Genomic DNA, 18734 nt, shown 5'->3' with positions numbered 1-18734 from the left:
TCTCTCCCCTCTACCTTCGTACCCCCTCTCTACCTCTCTCATCCCTCTTGCAGCCGAAATGCACTCCTTCATGCAATTGTTTAAAAACATGGTGGGGGAGGCAGGGCTATGTGTAATCCTACACCTCCTTACCTCTCCTATGGTTTTGTAGTGTATAGAGGTAGAGCCAAGTAGTTGAAGGTGGGCGATGTGCTTGCTAGCTTATGGAGTGTGGGTCTTTGGGCCAAGACTTATTCTTTAGCAATTGGTACTTTTTGGAGTGCGGGTTTTTCGGCTAGGACTCATTCTTGCATTGTTGGGTTGGCGTCCTGCTTTTGTGAGGTTGCTATTCGAGTGGTGTTTTTTGGAACCCAACAGATTCGGCCATGGAACTTGCATGTCAGTTTCAAAGGGTAAAGGAAAAGGGCCTTCCAGTGAATGTAGGAGTGTGTGCTGTTTGCTTTCATGTGGTTTGTTGTGAATTGCGTAGAGACAAGGGACTTAAGTTGATTGGAGAAGGACTAGAAGCATGAGTTGTTAAAGCATATGCTATTCCTAGTTTTTGTTCATCATGACTTCGCTATAAAACGGCACATGCATGTAGTGGATTCATATCTGGGGTTTTCAATCATAGTCGTGTGAAATTGTATGTGTGCATTTCAAGCATTTGTAGGTGGTGTGACCATCATGGGCAGCATTTTTGAGATGGAGATGATCGAATGTGTGGGAGGTGATTCTTTCTGAAGTGGTCTGGTGGAATGTTGCCTTTGTTTCAGTCTAGTCAAATGCATTAAAGTTTCATGTTGTCTGTTGGCCAACCTATTTATGTTCAACTATGAAAGACATATTATTTATCATCAGCTTTGTGCGTAATTGTTTTCTTTTCAAAGAAAAGAACCTTCTATTGATGCTTGAAAACTTCATACAAAATAGCAACCCCAAAGGTGCTGAGTATGGCAAAAACCGAGAAAAGGTTGAAAGAAAAACCGGCCTATTCCAGAGAAGCCCAGCTCATTGCCTAGGGGATCTCTCGCACTAGGGCTAATAGCCAGGTGGGGGGGCTATACAACTAGCAAATCCCTCACGGAGTGAAAATGTAAAAAAATCCTATACTACAAGCCTTGCAGAAATGAGCATGCCTCGTGACAGTCGCCCTGGAGCCTGCTTCGTTTGCGCAATTGTTTTCTGTTGTGTTCTAGTTTTCATTTCTTTATATTATTTATTCAAACTAGATCCTTATGATGATTCCTTTTCCCTCTGTCATGGTGCTTGAACAAGTCTACTGACGTACGCATAGTAATCTTGCTCTAGTTATGCACACTTTCTTTTTCGTGGAACGAGTTCGAAACAGGCTAACATAGGTAAAATCAACCCGGCACGTCCATGACCTAATATTTAAAATTTGACGTCGCATGTGCATGTTCGGTTATGCCGCCTACATGATAGGGTACTCTATCTGCCCCATGCTATGCATGATGTAAACTTGTACTGTTGTTATTGGAAGTGTTTATTGTGTCGTTGATTCCTTTACATGGATCTGTTGAGATACAATAGCAAGTCTAAATTGAAGGTACTTCGTATGTTGTGAGTAGTTGCTTTTATTCACCCTTAATCAAATGCCTTATTGAATTGGCTTTCGGTGGCTGGTACTGTTAAATCTAAGATTGTAGTTTTGTTACATGGCAAAGAAAGCTACAGTTAGGATTGATGCAGCAGAGACTATGCGAGGCTTTTCTAAAAGCTGTCACACTACTCCTTGCTACGCCTTCATATCTTTCTAGTAGCCGTTTATTGTACTCTCAGTCTAGCCTATTCTTAATCTCTGGAATTCGGTTCTTCATTTACTGCAATTACTCAGATGTGGCATGGAATCAATCACATCTAATGTAAGTCTCTGACCTACCAAGCACATCTTTCATTGACAGTGTACTTTGTCTACATCTGATGATTGTGAATTGGAACGTCTACATCTGATGATTGTGAATTGGAACGAGTGGTTTTGATATGAATGAAATTGTGGGTGTATTGCACCTTGTACTGTCATGGTCTTTGTTTGGGTTTTGGGATGTGCTTGTTTGTTTTTGACCCTATAATGGTCTTATGGATGGCTGAATGTTTGGCACTTGGGTTGGGAAGATAGGGTTTCATTTGTTGGTGGTCAAGTTTGACTAGGTTAGTGGGACTGTTATGTTAGGGGATGGCTATTTTTTAATGTGTTTCAGTGCTACAGAATAGGTGTTGCATTTGGTTGTTGTCTGCTTGCCTGTATAGTTGTGATTATATCTTCCAACATGTTTGGAAGATATTGTATACAAAAGGCCCAACATTCTTCATAATCCATACTAATCGGTTTCTTCCAATGAACCTACATATGGAGTTCATGGCTTCTTTGTACATGCCTCAGCTCATTATAGCACAAATGATTACTGAAATTTCGATTAGAGTTCGAGGTTATGTCAATCATATGTAGTACTAAAGCATATAAGCATTGTAAAATTATGCGGAATCTGCAACTTGTACAATTGCCTATTCAATCTCTTGGTTTTTATTTGCAATATGAATACATGTACTTAAAAACTATTATTACTGGTTGGAATACGTACAACCTAGCAGTAGATTGTAATGATGTTTTGTAAATGGAATTTCCAATACGCATTAAAACTCCAAAGTTGAATAACAACAGAAGATCCCACAAGAAAGCTAAAGGAGGATATTGTCGCTGCAAAGCCAAGGCCGAACACTTCAATGAGTTCGAATGCTAGGATCATCGAATTGTATCTTACCAAGCCATCTCCCTCAAAATCTGAGCCACCTCCTCTTGAATGGTCCCCTGATGGACTTGAAGGAGTATGCACAGCAAATGAACCCTTACTTAGGAATACTTTCCCATTGAAAAAGTAACCCCATAGTTCCCAACGTAAGAAGTTTTGAAAGTATAGCCACATGTGTGGATGAAGCTCGATCAAGAGACTACAGAAAAAGAAAGTCCCCGAGAGCCTCAAAAATTGGTTAATGATACTATGCCACCCAGTACCCATAGCACATGTCAGGCTAGCTCAACACCATCAAAGATTGATCTTTAAGAAGTGTCGAAGTACTTTAAGAACTACACAAGTGGTAGTGTCCCCATAGCAAAGCCAAGACCACTAAGAGAATCTGAAGTTCAAGAAAACCGATAGCATTGAAGAGACTCCAATCTATGAGGACTGGCAAAGACTCGAACAATTTACCTTGCCCTTGAAGGGGAGGAAGAAAATTTGGTTTTAATTGGGAAACAACTTACACAGGAAGATGAAATGAAGCTCAAAGCACTCCTAATGGAATACCAAGAATGCCTAGCATGGTCATATAAGGAAATGAAAGGAATTTCACCAGAAGTGCTAGTACACTCATACCTATAAGGGAAGTTGCCGGACCTTATCAAACAAATCCAAAATATGGCACCATGGTTTATGACGAGCTGAAAAAACTCTTAAATGCCGGATCATCTATGAAATCGAGCATACTGATTAGGTTTCACCCATCTTCATCATGCCTAAACGCGACAAGAAGCTAAGAATATGCGTTAACTTAAAGAATGTGAATGCCACCACAATCAGGGATCAGTATCCCCTACCCTTAATAGAAACAATGTTGGAAAAGGTGGCACGTTCTGAGATATATAGCTTCTTTGATGGCTTCAATGGCTATAACCAAGTGCAAATTGCTCCTACATACCAATCAAAAATAGCGTTTTCTATAGAATGGGGTATAATTGCCTATAGAGTCATGCCATTTGGCCTTTGTAATGCCTCGGCCACATTCCAGCGAGTCATGTTCACAGCTTTCAAGTCCTTTCTGAATAAGTTTCTACAAGTGTTATTGGATGATTTGTGCATCCAATCGAACCAAAAAGACCATTTTAAATGTTTGAAGTAGTACTAGTCAAATGCAGGGAGTATGGCATCTCCTCAAATCCAACAGAATGCAAGTTCATGGTCATCCATGGAGTTGTTTTAGGACACATCGTTTCTCAAGATGGGATTGCAAAATTGACATGAACAAAATCAAAATCATCGTGGAATTGCCTTCTCCTACAAATTCCAAAGGCGTACAAGTCTTTATGCGACATGCCGGCGGCTATTATACAATATTTATCTTGCAGTATGCCATGATAGCCATACCACTTTACAAATTATTAGTGAAATTCTTATGGATAGAAGAGTGCGACCAAGCCTTTGAGCTTTTAAAGTGGCACCTAATCATAGCACCCATCCTTATATCTCCCAATTGGGATATTGATTTTTGTGTTCATACTGATGGCTCCAAGTATACAATAGGGAGTGTTCTTTGCCAACCTGGTGAACATAAGAAAGACTACCTATTCTACTTTTCCAATCAACAACTCTATGATGTGGAGATCAACTATACCACCACCACAGAAAGAGAAGCCTTAGCAATGGTGTATAGTATTAAGAAATTTCGACACTATTTATTGGTGGCAAATGATTTTGTCTTGTACATCGATCATCAAGCATTGCTTTATCTTGCAAATCGCCCACGTACAACAGGAAGAATAACCAGTTGACTCCTCTTGCTTCAAGAATTCAAATTCAAAGTAGTGGTCTACAAAGGTGCCCAACACTACATGCCGATCACATGTCTTGTGTCAAGTCGGGAGAAGAAGCCACTAGAGTAGAATATAACTTGCCAGATGCCATACTATTTCAGATATATGCTGTTTTAGATTGGTGTGCAAATATCATTGGGTACTTAATGGCAGGAAGACCACCCCCTGAAATGAAACCAAGTGTAAGGATTATTTATAAAATGACAAATTCACCTGTAAAATATATGCGAGTCCTACATGCAACTCCTAGATGCAACATGCAACTTGCAACTCCTACATGCAACTTCTATATGCAAGTTCTACATGTAGAGAGAGAATGCCTTACAATTCCTATATGCAGAGAGAGAAGCTCTCCAACTTGTATAAATACCCTATAATGGAATGAAGCCCACACTCTTTGGGGCATTGTGTTGAGTTCTACTTTGGTATTCCAACCAATTGTCTCCAAGTGTCCATGCTTCCTTGCATTCCACATGCAAAAGCATGTCCTAACCTTACAACTCCTCCTCTCCTCTCCTCCAACCTTGCAACCCATCCTCTCCCTCTCCTCCTCCCTCCTCCTCCTCTCTCCTCCTCCCCTCTTCTCCTCCCTTCTCCTCTCTCTCCTTCCCCTCCATGCTCTTACATTTTCTACCCCTCCGACTCCTATACTCCCCCTAAACCCTTAGTCCCTCAACCCTTGACCTCCATGATCTACGAGGGAGACGAGTTTTCCACCATGTACTCTACCTTGAACGTTGGATCCTCCTTCTAACTGTTAAACCTCTTATAAACCCTAGAACCTCTTTCTAAACCTTAGAACCTCCTTCTAGACCTGGAACCTCCCTCTAACCCTCAAACTTCTCCTAAACCCTTCAACCCCCCAATCATGATGATGCACATCCCTTTCATACATGCATGCACTATGTTTGCTTACCACACTTAAGTCTACGTCTCTCACCGGAATACGACCCGAGGTCCTAAGCTACACTTATACTACAAATGACAACAATGAAATATCTATAGGTGACAAAAAGCCTCGGAACCCTGCATGCTGAGAATACCCTACTCTTCCTATAGAAGCCATGGGAAAAAGCCAATAAGTGCTATGATTAGAAGAGTGTACTCAAAGGATGAAGAAGATTATGTATCATGGCCTATTTAAGAAGGCTCATACTAATGGAATGTAGTTCATGTTTTTGCTACTAATCAGTATGGTCCAGTACTTTGAGCCTCCTTAGCTTTTCTTCTTGGTATTAGAGCTAGGTTCCTTCATCATCATGTTCTACACAGTGTCATCATGTCCCATCCTGCTAGTAGATGGTTCGCTAAGCTATAACCACATTTCACTTAGCATCGCTGTCATTTTTCTATCCATAGCAAGCTGCCTTCTCTTTGATACGTTGAAAATTTAGTGCGCTAGCCGTCCTTTGTCTTAGAGTATCTATCTGTTGTCTGCTATACTATAATAGACCCCCCTAGACCTTTCTCTCCATTGGCTTTCTTGAAGAGGTCAAATCACATTCTATGTAAATGATCCTTCAAGGCTCTGTCATCATTCCACATAAGTTGCCCGTGAGCAGCATGAGTAGATCTTCATTCAGAGAAGCGGCACTTCCTCTTTTGCATGATTCGTCCAAGATTTGGCATAGTGTTCTACTGAGTTGGAGCATCCCAGATCTACCGGTTGGTCCCAGTTGTTCAATGCACGTCTCTTAACTAGGCCGTTTCATTGAGTGAGTAACGATGTAATTGCAACAGCATGGACTAGCTTAAGCGTAGCATATGCGACTGAGTTGCAGTAAGAGAAAGTTCTTTGGTGATTTCGAAGGCTCTACAACAACAAGTCTATTTCAGTGACACTTGATGCGTGGTGAAATCACATTTTTAGTTTCCCTTCTTCTTTGCTGCCAAAGCTTCATCGTTGAGACACATGGCATTTTTAACCTTTGGTCTCTTCTAAAGTATTTTCTCTTCTAAAGACTAAGCATGCCATCTTCTTGTGAATATGTGAATCACAACAGGCTGAAGGTGAAGTGAACCACAATGAAAAAGAAGGATAAGTCCAAGAGTTTGGTATTATAATCATGCAAAACAACAAGTCTTTTTTAAATTTTCGTGCAACTATGTGCATTTATATGGTTGTAGAGGCTTCTTTGTAAAAGAGTCAGACACTGCCAAGCAGTAAAGCTTGGTAAGGCCACTCTACTTCACATGATGCATTCGATAAATTCATAGGAGTCAGATTCCACACATGGCAATCCAAAATAATGTATTTACTCATGTGCAAGAATTTGTGGGGATTGATTAAGGGATGCGACACACAAGAAACTCTAGAAGATGAATGGGAAAGTAGCAATGAAAAAGCACGTGGCTATATAGCCTACAATCTTGGCGATGAGGTTATTCATCACATTGATGGTATCCTTGATGCCAAACGTGCATGGGAAGAGCTAATTAAGGTATTTGGCATGGATTTATGCCACTCCAAGGTAACATAGTTGATGCAACTCTATAATCTCAAATATGACTTAAAGGAAGATTTTACTAGTCATCCCAACAAGTACAAAGGGAAGAGCAGCAATAGCTCTCTCGTAGACTTTACATCAACGGTCGTAAAGACGCCTTTCCTCGCTGCAATGTGCACGAGGCCTAATGGCTATTAATTGCTCCCCCTCACGTGCGCCCCAAATTTACTAAAAAATATATTTTATATAGAGATAAATAAACAAACAAACAAATAAATCTTATGCACATGTAATACATAGATACATACATACATACATATGTATATATATATATATATATATATTTCCCGCCACAAAGTGAGGCGGGAAGAAAGTATGAAGCTTGAAAACGGCAAAACAGCAAAAGCTAACATTTCTTCTCAAGCCTCCCCTGCATTCTCTTGCTCATTCATCCCTACACTCGCACCTTTGCGATCCAAGCTTCTCTCTACGTGCCACAGTAGGAGCAACAGACTTGCTTCATCGCCATAGCCTCAGGAGATGGCGACACGATGCCACACGGCGGGGGCGTTGAGTTTGCAAGAACTCGGTTTCGAGCTCATCACAGAGCAAGCCTTGCGTCACTTTCCCTTCTAGCGTCTCCAAAACTCCATCAAGCAACTTTCGCTGCGTAGCTGGCATTTTTCCTGGCTCTCAGATTTCGATTATGGCGATGCCAGGTAGCAAAGCAGCTGCTTGCACCAGCTTGGAGCGCAAATAGAAGTAAACTCTGGCTTTGTGTCCATCGACAAGGCAGCCATGCAAATGCCTGATGCATCGCTTTTTAACTCCCTCAAAGCAAGAGAACTTCGTCACTCTAAAGGTACGTGTATGCCGTCATTTCCAGTTCTTTCTTTGTTGCTTGTTGAACCGTTGTACCTAAATGCTTTTCAATCGGGGACGCATTGCCAAATTTTCATCCCAGGCATCCCAATTGTGCCAGCCGTAGGAATTTGCTGCTACAAGATCGTACTTTACAACACATACAACACGAGACAAGGACGATGCTTCTCGCCTTAAATCGCGCTGAACTCTTCCATAGTTACATTTTAGTCACTCGGGGTTAGGATTCTTAGGATTTCTCTCCTGGACTTCGGAGCACACTGGATGAACTCGAGCTTAGAAGGAAGCCCAGGGTCGATGTCTCTTACCAAATGCAGTCTTGATGTAGGGGTGTGTTGAAACGGCGATTTTCCATATGAATATTAAGAAGCTAAGTTCCCGCCTATTTCAATGGGTACAATGCCGTCTCCTTTTACTCCGACGCGTCTTATGGCAAGCATTTGTAGTTAAGAAAGGCTGTAAGTCGGCTCCGGCCAACATGAAGACGACAGTTTTTCTGTATAGAAAATTATTCAGCCAAAATTTCCAATACTACGAGACACTGTCCGGAAATTATACAAATCCATGTTTGGTATAGCCGTTTCCAAACGGTATCCTTTTATACAAGGCAATCAATAGACAACGTGTAAGTCTCACTGCAGACATGGTAGAGGAGGGAGAGGGTGTGGATGTTGTTAAGAACGCAATGAGGTGGCTTTATTAGTTTGGACTGCGATCGTTGCTTCATAATTGTTTCATCTCTTCTTCTTCTTTGCTCATCTTGCCATCAGCTTCGCTATTTCTTCTACATCGATGCTGGTTGACCTTTTCTGTTCGAGGCATTGTAGTTGTACCTTTACTAGGGTGGCTGTTATCGTTTTCCGGGAATGTGGATTCTGTTAAGTTTACAGCTGTCGTAAACGAACTCCATTTTGACACCTGAGCGTTGTATGACACATTTTGGAAGTTCCAAGTGCCATTAGGACCATTAATTTTGTTCTGTGAGCTATTTGGATGAACAAACCACATGGAACGCTGAAACTCAGACTTTATCACAGTCAGTAGGAGGCCATGTGTTGCAAACATGACAGCAGAGGGTGACTGCTCAGGATCGGGAGTGCTAGTTGTGGAGCCCAACGGAACATCTGCTCCTCCGCTTGCAATTTCATTTGGAAAGGTAGCTCTCTCCTCTAACGAATTTTTTTCCGAATCTTCTGCAAGTTTTTAATCATAGTTTACAGATTCGTCTCAAGGTTTGTGTCGTTGCAAGAAGTCTCTGAAAATTCTTGCAAAGCATGACTGATTCTTACTCTCTCCTCTAACGAATTTTTTTCCGAACCTTCTGCAAGTTTTTAATCATAGTTTACAGATTCGTCTCAAGGTTTGTGTCGTTGCAAGAAGTCTCTGAAAATTCTTGCAAAGCATGACTAATTCTTGTCACGATCTAACGTGTGCAGATGACAAACAATAGCCATTTGTTGGCCGTGGCAGATGAGGAAGGCTTTGTGAGCATATTTAATACATGCTGCAAATTGCCTTCATCTGTAAATTCTCAATTAAAGACACGTGAGTGCAAAATTTATAAATGCTGCTGCAAAGCCTAGTTTGAACATCCCAGAAGTTCCAGTGTTAGATTTTGAACACTTACACCTGTTGTAATGTTCAAGGCTGATGTGGACTTATTGTGTGCAGGCACAGTTCGAACTGAGCTTTGGTTGGCCCACAGCAATGCTATATTTGATCTTTGTTGGGTTCAGGTGTGCTTTCTTAGTTCTGCTATTAGGGCCTTAGTTCTGCTATATTTGATCTTTGTTCCCCATGTCTGTTTTTCATAACAGATAGCCAGGTGCTGCATTAGATTGTTAACCTTACAGAAGAAGTATCTAGGGATTGCTTGTCTGAAACATATGTTGTAAATTTGTAAAATTGGATATATTCTATTCTTATGTAGGTATATATTGCAAACTCTCTTTTGCCACAAAAAATTCTTAGTATCTTCAAGGCATCTTGTTTATCCGTGGTCTGTGTCTTGATGATAAAGATGTCCTCTCCAAGGTAGTCCTATCCAGTGTAGATGAATATGTGGTTCACGTGGAATGCCATCTTCTCCAAGGTAGTCCTGTGTAGAATACCACCTTTTCCTTTTGTTCTTTCCATAACTTGTCTTCTTATGTGTTACAAAGACTCTAATGGCCTCCTCTGTGTTTTAGGAGATCTAAGGTTTCTGTCCTGCAACTAGCCATCCATTTCATCCTGTCTTGTTGTATCTTTGTTTTTGTTGCCTTGCCTGGCAATTTGTTTGCATCCATTAAATAAATTAGCCTAGAACTCTCCCACAAAGGTAGCGATGGTGTACAGTCTGCACATGGGTCCCTGGTTCCTCACGGGGAGAGAGAGAGAGAGAGAGAGAGAGAGAGAGAGAGAGAGTTTTCTAACTTCGTAGCATATTTGCCAACCCAGGCTCGGATGAAGTCGATCCGAGGATCAAACACACAACACACACAATGGCAAAATCACACTACAAACCAACAAGTCTGCCTGTAGAGCGGCAGAAACGTTTTTTGTGATGTGATTATACACGGGGATTTGTAGCAGATTTGCCAATAGGCCAATCAGGCCCAGATGAAGTCGATCCAATAGGCCAATCAGCCCCAGATGAAGTCGATCCAGACAGACACAGAGAGAGAGAGAGAGAGAGATGAAATGACCACATGAGACTCTTACGCCAATCAGGCCCAGATGAAGTCGATCCAAGGGGGGAGAAAGAAAGAACGAAAGAAAGTCTATTAACGTCCACGGGAGACCAAAGGTCTATGGGACAATAGAAAAGCCATCTAGTAATTATGTTTGGGTCCCTCCGATGCGGTCCTTAACGGTGGCCAAACGGTCACGGTCACACAGAGAGAGAGAGAGAGAGAGAGAGAGAGAGAGTTTTTAAACTTCTACGAAATATCAAACTATCACACTGCTACTGCTGATAAGGAGGGCCTACTGCTCCTCGTATACCAAGAGTAAACTCAAAACCCCAAAAGACACAAAGTGAAGCGTGAAACCCCCCGTTCATGCATAGAGGCTCCGCAGGTCTTTAGAAACTCAAATAGCTGCTTATGCTTGGGCAGTGATGATGACATAAGTGTTGCTTCTCTTGCTAAGTATGTCTTCCTTTTGTTTTTCAAAAAAGTTTTTGTTTCTTTTTTTCTCTCCTCTTTCGTTTTCTCTTTTATTTTCTATGTATGTTTTTGGACTTTAGAACAACAAAAAATCTAAATTTGTATGATTGGATATATTCTAGTCTTACAAAGGTATATATAGGTCTTTCTCTGTGCGTGTGTGTGTGTGAGAGAGAGAGAGAGAGAGAGTTGGGGAACCCTTTCAAACAAAATGTTATGTTATGAATGTAGGATGGCAAACACATGCTAACAGCATCTGGAGACCAGACCGTGAGTCCTGTAAAGACCATATTGTCATTCAAATGAGTAGTCAACCCTCTCAGCTGCATGCTTGGCTGTGAACTTTGGAACATAATGAATTCATTTAAACTTTGCAGGTCAGACTCTGGGATATTGAAGCAAGAGCAGGTCTTGGTGTTATGAAAGGGCACACTGGAAGTGTCAAATCTTTATGTGGGCATCCATATAAGCCAGGTACATTAACAAGGACAAATTTCAAGATATTTTATAGTGTGAAACGGATTTTGAATGGTATGACATCTGGTTGCAAATAGATAAGATGAATACAAAAGTGGGATCTATTCTGTTAATTCTGACATGTTAAATGTAAGGATGTCACATATATGCAATTGCCAGGTTACAGCTGCTTCTGTATACTGTATCCGTTTTTATGCTATGCATGATAGAGATTATAGTTTTCAACCTTGTAGATAAATACAAACCTGCCAAAAATGTCACATGTAAGCATTTGCCAGGTTACAGCTGCTTGTGTTTACTGTATCCTTTTTTTGCTATGAATGACAGATTATGGTTTTCAACCTTGTAGATAAATACAAACCTGACAATGTTCTTAATGGAGTACATAGGTGCTCATTCCTTAATTGATCTAAATTTAAGGGACAACGTACTCATCTATGTCGAGGAGATAAGAAAACCAGTGTGCTGTTTCTTCTAAATGAACGCCAAAGGAGATTAACTAGCTCTCATTGATACTTCACTTTTGCCTCATTACATAAAAGTTCCCCATTCCATCTTTTTTGGGGGAGGGGAGAAAGAGATCACAATGAGGATATATGATAGAGAGAGAGAGAGAGAGAGAGTTTCGATGAAGATTTTACTTAGTATGTTTAGTACTGTGCAGAAGTTTTTGCTTCAGGCTCAAGGGATGGCAGTATAGCCTTATGGGATGTGCGGAGTAACTCTACATGCAACTCTACGAATGAGCGATGTTTTGCGTACGTGCTATTTTTTTCTTCATTGTTTGCTGTCCTGATTGCACCGGATTGTTGTAATTTTATGCTGTACACATGGATTGCCTCAATCTGGACTACGGCTAGGTTCCCATGCAATCCTTGCCTTCATGCATCTGTTGTAGTTTGTAGACTTAGGTACCATTTAAGCTTTTACAGTTCTTATCTTTTATGCTGAAAGGATTTAAATTTGACAGTGTCAGCTAACTTGCTCTGTTTGTGCATTGTCTAAAATTGTATTTCTATGAATGAGCCATTCGCCCACCAAGTTTCCTGTATTTATCTTGGTAAAGTGTAGCACATGAGCGTAGGCACAGTATTGTCATATGAACAGAGTTTTTGTTGTTTTATTTGCTTTCTTGCATGGTGCTTACTCTGGCTAGGTTCCCCAGCAGCGTGTTGCTCACTTATGTTTGATAACTTTAGTGCTGCTCCATTGCAGTTTGGTACGGCTAGGACTTGTCATGGGAAGGTTGGTTCTTCTGTGCATAGAAAAATGTCACATTTTACTGGTGTAATAGGATGTGCTTGCGGGTACATATGTGCGTGTGTGTGCCTGCGTGCACGCACATACATGGATCCACACCTTGTCTTGCTTTGTCTAAGCTCGTATACACACACATACACATGCACGGAGCCACTCCCAAACACAGTAATATTTCTTTAACCACAAGCTCACTGAACAGTATTGGCTACTAATCTTGTTTGTCCCTTGGATTAAATCAATAACCAAGGGCAGTAGGTCATGTAACCTTTTTTGCTGAATCCTTATGCCTTGTATCCAAATCGATGGTATAATGCCGTTACTTAAGAATCAGCAATTTGTCTTCCATAATATTCCCATCCCCTACAAAAGGCTCCATTTCAATGCTTGCTCTTTCTGCCCCAACCCTCCACTGATTTTAACCGGTCAACCAATTTGTAGACAAAATCTGGAAAAACTGAGTCACCACTTGAGGAATCTTATCCTGAAACTATCTTGACAGCCCTCCTCTCCAGAGCATCAATCATGTACTCAAACCCTCTAAATTTCAGCTGGATCAATGTCCAAGCCTGTCCAGCTCAGAGGTTGCTCACTTATAAGTTTCCCTCCTCTCACCCTCCTCATGTCGGCATCATCGTCATCCTTGGCTTAATGCTCAGTCGCCGCAAACACCTTGCTCCTTATGCTTGCCTCTACAAGTCCTGTGGCTGGGATTCCCTCATCTGCCACCTGCAGCTCTTCAACCTGTGCGCCTCCTTCCTTTCCCTCTGGACCCTCTTTGAGCGTGCGATTGTTTGGAAATCCTGCAGTGAGGAAGCCTGCAAAATCGCGGTGCTCTTTATCGTAACTCCATATGTTAGTCGACTTGTAAACGTCCTTAATCCTTTGCTGATAGGCTGAGAGATGATTGCAGGTCAGACTGTTTGCATATTCTACCTTATCTTAAAGATGGATTTTCAGTGAAGAGAACTTTATTGGGTTAACATGATCTAATAAATTAATGCATTGGCTACTTTTTGTATCTCAATTTGAAAACTGTCTTTTATTTGTTGACTGAATTTATGAGTTCCATTTTATACTGGCTATTCCAAGATTCCAGCTTAGGAAAAGCTGACATGGTGGCAATCATCCTAGCCCAGAGCATGTTAGTTACATCCGGTGCTTCTTTGAATGTTTATCACACCTTCCTTTTTCAAAAACTCAAGTTCATACGGAGTTCTTTTTTTCCCCAATTGTGCTTTATTGCATGAGGGAAAGCTGCATCTATTTTCCAGCTTTCCATGATCACCTGAAAATTCTAGTTGCATCTCCAGCCCTATCTTTCATCCCTTTCAAGTTGTGTCTAATGGTGTGTGAAACATCTCAAAAGGGACCTGTTTTTCATGACAAGAAAAGCTGTGCTGATGTCTCCTGTAACCATTCAGAACGACAACGCTTTCTGTGCATCTTGTTGAGATCAATTCCCCCTTCTGCCAAAAAAACCTGTTGATTTGCCTGCCCTTTTGTGCATCTAGGCCATATTAACCGCAGTAACCGCCAGGAAAAGCCTTTAGCTTATGTTCAACAGTCATTCTGTAATACTGCATGTTTTTACATTAATGCAGGCCAGTCTCTATGATAAAAGATGCTCATCTGCTCAACAATGGGAAAAAGTTCCGAGGATCTAAGGTAGACAATCATGCCAATCATTTTGATTTGGGAAATGCCCAATTTTGCATCAAGCCAATCTAGGCCTTCTTAGCAAACTGGGATGGTATTACACTGTCGATTTTTTACAGGCAATTACGAAGAGTGTCACAGCGGTTCTATACCTGAAGGATGACAGGATCCTTGCAACTGCTGGTGCAGCAGATGGGTATGTAGGATCCCTTGAAAAAAACTTGCCTTTCTTTCTTGGATACAGCGTTTTTATCATGCATTGGCTCCATAATGTGAGGCTGACTTGCATGGGTGTTTTGCAATGTTTGATAGAGTGGCCTTTTTCTGGTGTCTAGCAGAGTGGTGAAGTTCTGGGACACGAGACAATTAAAGATGCCTGTAGTGCAGAGTCCAGCACAAGCTCAGGTTTCTGCAGAGGGGAAGGTCAGATTTTTGACATCAATCGCCAGATTTATATGCTTTGGTGCGAACATGTAATTTAATAGCTTGACTTGTATCTGAGGTACTAAAACTGGACAGTTATTGTCAACAGCTTGTTTTAAATATCTAGAAATTGCTGTTAATCTAGAATCCTTGTAATATAGTAGAATTTATTGTTATGATCAGGAAAAACGTGTGCATGGTATATCTGGGCTATCGCAGAGTCCATCTGGAACCTACCTCATTGCCTCTTGCACAGACAGCAGGTGTTTTTTTCTCTCAGCTCTCTTAGTGAATTCTGATTGAATCTTTCCACTGTATCAAGCAAAGAATCGGAGATTTTGAGGTGGCTTTTAGTCTGTGGAGAGAGGTTACCTTAGGCATATGTGGCATAGCGTTGCTTGCATGCTGATGAGATTCACCTAATGAAATTCTTGACATCCAGGGTATATGTGTATGATGTGCATAGACCAGAAAGGGGTTCAGTAAAGAGCTTTCAAGGTCACATTTTGGGTTCTTTCTACATCAAGGTGTGTGTTCTTAAGCATTCAGTTATCCTGATTTATTTCCAATGCTGAACTAAATTTCGAGCTGCTTGGCATTATACAAACCTCGCATTGGTATTCCAGATCGGTTGCTCAATGCTGTATAAAAGTTTTGTATGTCTTCTCTTTGAGAAGAATGCGCAAGCCCTAGTTATGACACGTGTTTTGCATCAATACAGGCAGCGTTTAGCCCAGATGGAACACACATTTTAAGTGGGTCTTCTGATGGAAACGTCTTTATTTGGCAGGTGTGATGCACAATACCTTCAAGTGATTTAATTTCTTGCTTGTCCATCCAACAATTTAGATGGCATACACCTTTTTTAGCCAAGGATGACTTAAATCAATAGTTCTATAGCTGTCTATGTAGCGCACAGAAACCTGATTGTGATTTATTTGTGTCAGATGGACAGTCCAGAGGCTCCCCCGGTGATATTAAAGGGGCATGGCGGGGAAGTAACTGCTGTGGATTGGTAAGTTCTTTTTTCATTTTGCCATAAATGCCAATTATTATTTCTCTTGATAGGCAAAAATATGTGTAATCAGTGACTAAATATTCTTAACAGTTTCTGATAGGGCTCGGCTGGCCTTTGAGGTTGGGTTTGTATAACAAATATCCAGGCATGGCAGCAATTGTCCACTACCTGGGTCTCGCTCTGGGTACACTCATCCTCAGCATATAGGATCTTGGTCTTCTAGGGGGAGGTGTATTTTGGAGTCCATAACATGCCCATCTTGATTTTGGGGATTCAATCCCGTTCTGAAATCTCGTCAGTCCTATCATAAAGGGTTACGCTAGAGTTAGAAAAGAAGGATACTATCAATCAAGGTACCGATGAATGCCCATTCCCCTTTTTAGTGGAGATACTTTAGCAAAGATGCAGGTATAGACAGGTGGCTTTGAACAAAAGCCCTAATGGGTACAGGATGTGTAAAGTATTTTGATCTCATATTCATGCTAATTATTGAGATTAGGGAAGGATGATTCTATAAAGAACTGAGTAACCCTAGTCTCTGAAGCATGCATATGCAGAGGTGTTTCCAGAGATTTTAACTTAATTAGTACTTTGAAATTAAAGGAGCAATTCAATTGAACAACAAATAAACTCAAATCCACACAAAGAGAGAGAGAGGCTTAGAGAGAAGTAGAGAAATAGCAACACCGCTAGGGGTGGAACAAGGAATAAACTTGAATACATTTCCCTATTTCAATTATGCTTGGTTATGATTATATTAGCGATCTAAGATGTTTAGACAGAACCAATGAGTTCAGATGTTCCTAGATTAAAGGTGAAATATCATTGAAACCAAAAAAGGTTAATGCATTGGATTTGCTACAGATGATTAGCCATTGTGTGAAGTCGAAACACTAAAAACACAAAAAACTCACCCAGGGGGTCTATGACATCGACCTTTGCCTGAGGTGGCGACACATGGTTCTACCCATTAGTATGAGCAGGTTCATTTGAACTCATCTGGCTTACAGTTTTGTACTCAGCATTTGAGAAAGCTTTACCATCTGGGACATCCATGCCCATATCTATTATTCGTGTCATGGACTGTTCTGACATGTCTTAGAAGTAAATAGAATGAATGAATCAATCTTTCTGCCTTTCTGCACTTTGCTTATCAAACTTATTGTGCACTGTTTACTAACTGGCTGGAGATAATGGTCATGCGACCCTGGGTGACCCTTAATAATTAGATAGTTTACTTACGTAACAGAAAGCAATGCAGAACTGAGCTATGCTACTAGAATGCAGAGCCAATTATGAAATCGATTTAACGGGATACCCCGTAATCAAAAAAATGTTTATCGTAGTAGGGCAGGAAAGTTATGGTTTTGACCCTACTATATGCGCCTGCAGGTGTCCAACCGATTTTTGCAAGATTGCTACCTGCTCAGATGACTTCACGGTCAGTATATGTCAAATGTTTTTTATGGCTCAACCAGATAGTTAACAACACAATTTTATTTCCTAATCATTTTCTCTGAAATTTCATAGGTGAGAATTTGGAACAATTTGGAACCCCAATTTGAGCCATTTCGTCATCCTCCAGCCGTCTTTCGTAGAAGGATTTCTGCAGATCCAAGCATTGACATCTCATCCAGGGAGACAAGCTTTGAAGGAAGATTGGATCCTTCTACCCCAGGCAGCCCAGGCTACAGGGTCTCAACGAAGGAATCCAATTATAATGCCTCAAAATGCACACCGACTGAAGTAGCGATGGAGACTTCTCACGAATCTGCCAAGCAGGATGTTAGCAGCCCTGCGAGTCCAAGTCTCAAACCAGAAGTAGGAAGAACTATAGAAGCCGAGAATCGATCTATTATACTCAAAACCCCTGAATCCAGTAGTCCGTCATCTGTTCTCAATCCTCCCAGTTCTTCAAAAAGAAGGAAAACAATTACGGATTATTACGGAATTTGACACTGGTAGGGTATAAGGGCCCAAGTGAAGAACGGTGAAGAAGTTAGCCCGTGCTGGCGCTGCCTTTGTTTATAACAACTGTACACTCTTGTAAGATGTCTGATGGAGCCAATCAGAGAGACGTTGTAAGGAAGCTCACATTGTGAGCAGAAGAGACTTTTTGAAGGCCACGAGAGGTACATCATGAGTTCGTAGGTAAAAAATGCGACCTCCTTGATGAGCTCTCGTAGCGGGGTTGAGATTTTGTTTTGCATTTCGTTATCAAAATGCAAATAAAAATTCTTTCATTGAGCTAAGGCTGAAAGAATAAACATTTCTAGAACTTCTCTGAATCAATATCTATATCCATAAAGTTGAGATTTCATAAAGATACATGAACTTTTTTGTTAGCACTTCCTTCCAGGCATGCCTAAAGTTAACACTTTTGTAAAAAAAGTGTCCCACACATTTTCTTTCCAAGTGTCCCCCTTTCATTTTGGTTTAATCTCTCTCTCTCTCTCTCACACACACACACTCACTCACACACACACACGCACACACGCACACACACACACACATACAGAGTTTGCAAATCATTCAGACTTTCCTATGCACAGGCTTCCATCATGGGTGTTGCAAATTACTCATCCAATCATCTTGACAATTGTTTTCCTTTGACAGAAGCAATTTGAAGGTTGTGCTCACGAGAAGATAAGTTGGGATTTTTCTTCAATCGGCTCAACGTGTAACTTTTTTAAAGGATATTCTATGAGAAGAGAATCTTTATCTAGAGTAGTATCATAGGTTGATAACTTTATTTTATTTCGAGTTAATGGTTTGCAATCATGTATGTAAAATTGCTTCAAGACTTTGTGGTATAGTTGTTGATACATGCTATT

The 18734-nt window shown here is 40.9% G+C and overlaps 1 protein-coding gene across 1 annotated transcript; it reads left to right on the top strand.

Moving 5' to 3' along the window:
* Nucleotides 1-7469: 7469 nt before the first annotated feature.
* Nucleotides 7470-18179, top strand: LOC147905451 (Transducin/WD40 repeat-like superfamily protein). Its single transcript, XM_087380023.1, has 16 exons — nt 7470-7897; nt 8955-9073; nt 9354-9462; nt 9589-9653; nt 11298-11336; nt 11444-11540; nt 12208-12301; nt 14405-14468; nt 14579-14655; nt 14798-14882; nt 15066-15145; nt 15325-15409; nt 15604-15672; nt 15830-15897; nt 17293-17341; nt 17431-18179. The coding sequence occupies exons 1-16, from the start codon at nt 7834-7836 to the stop codon at nt 17854-17856; spliced, it is 1590 nt and encodes a 529-aa protein (XP_087236149.1). The 5' UTR covers nt 7470-7833; the 3' UTR covers nt 17857-18179.
* The last annotated feature ends 555 nt before the right edge of the window (nt 18180-18734 follow it).

Source organism: Dipteris shenzhenensis, chromosome 1 (genome assembly GCF_047967505.1).
Source record: "Dipteris shenzhenensis isolate YYH24624 ecotype China chromosome 1, Dip_SZ_1.0, whole genome shotgun sequence".
NCBI lineage: Eukaryota > Viridiplantae > Streptophyta > Polypodiopsida > Gleicheniales > Dipteridaceae > Dipteris > Dipteris shenzhenensis.
The sequence above is the reverse complement of the archived record's forward strand: the minus strand, read 5'-3'. Positions and strand labels throughout refer to the sequence as shown.

What these genes read in the sequence shown, in the direction of transcription:
- LOC147905451 (XM_087380023.1), top strand. Translation starts at nt 7,834, where the DNA reads ATGCAAATGCCTGATGCATCGCTTTTTAACTCCCTCAAAGCAAGAGAA. An exon ending in AAATTCTCAATTAAAGACAC is followed by an intron (nt 9,463 to 9,588) that starts GTGAGTGCAAAA and finishes TATTGTGTGCAG; the next exon opens with GCACAGTTCGAACTGAGCTT. An exon ending in AGGTTTCTGCAGAGGGGAAG is followed by an intron (nt 14,883 to 15,065) that starts GTCAGATTTTTG and finishes TGTTATGATCAG; the next exon opens with GAAAAACGTGTGCATGGTAT.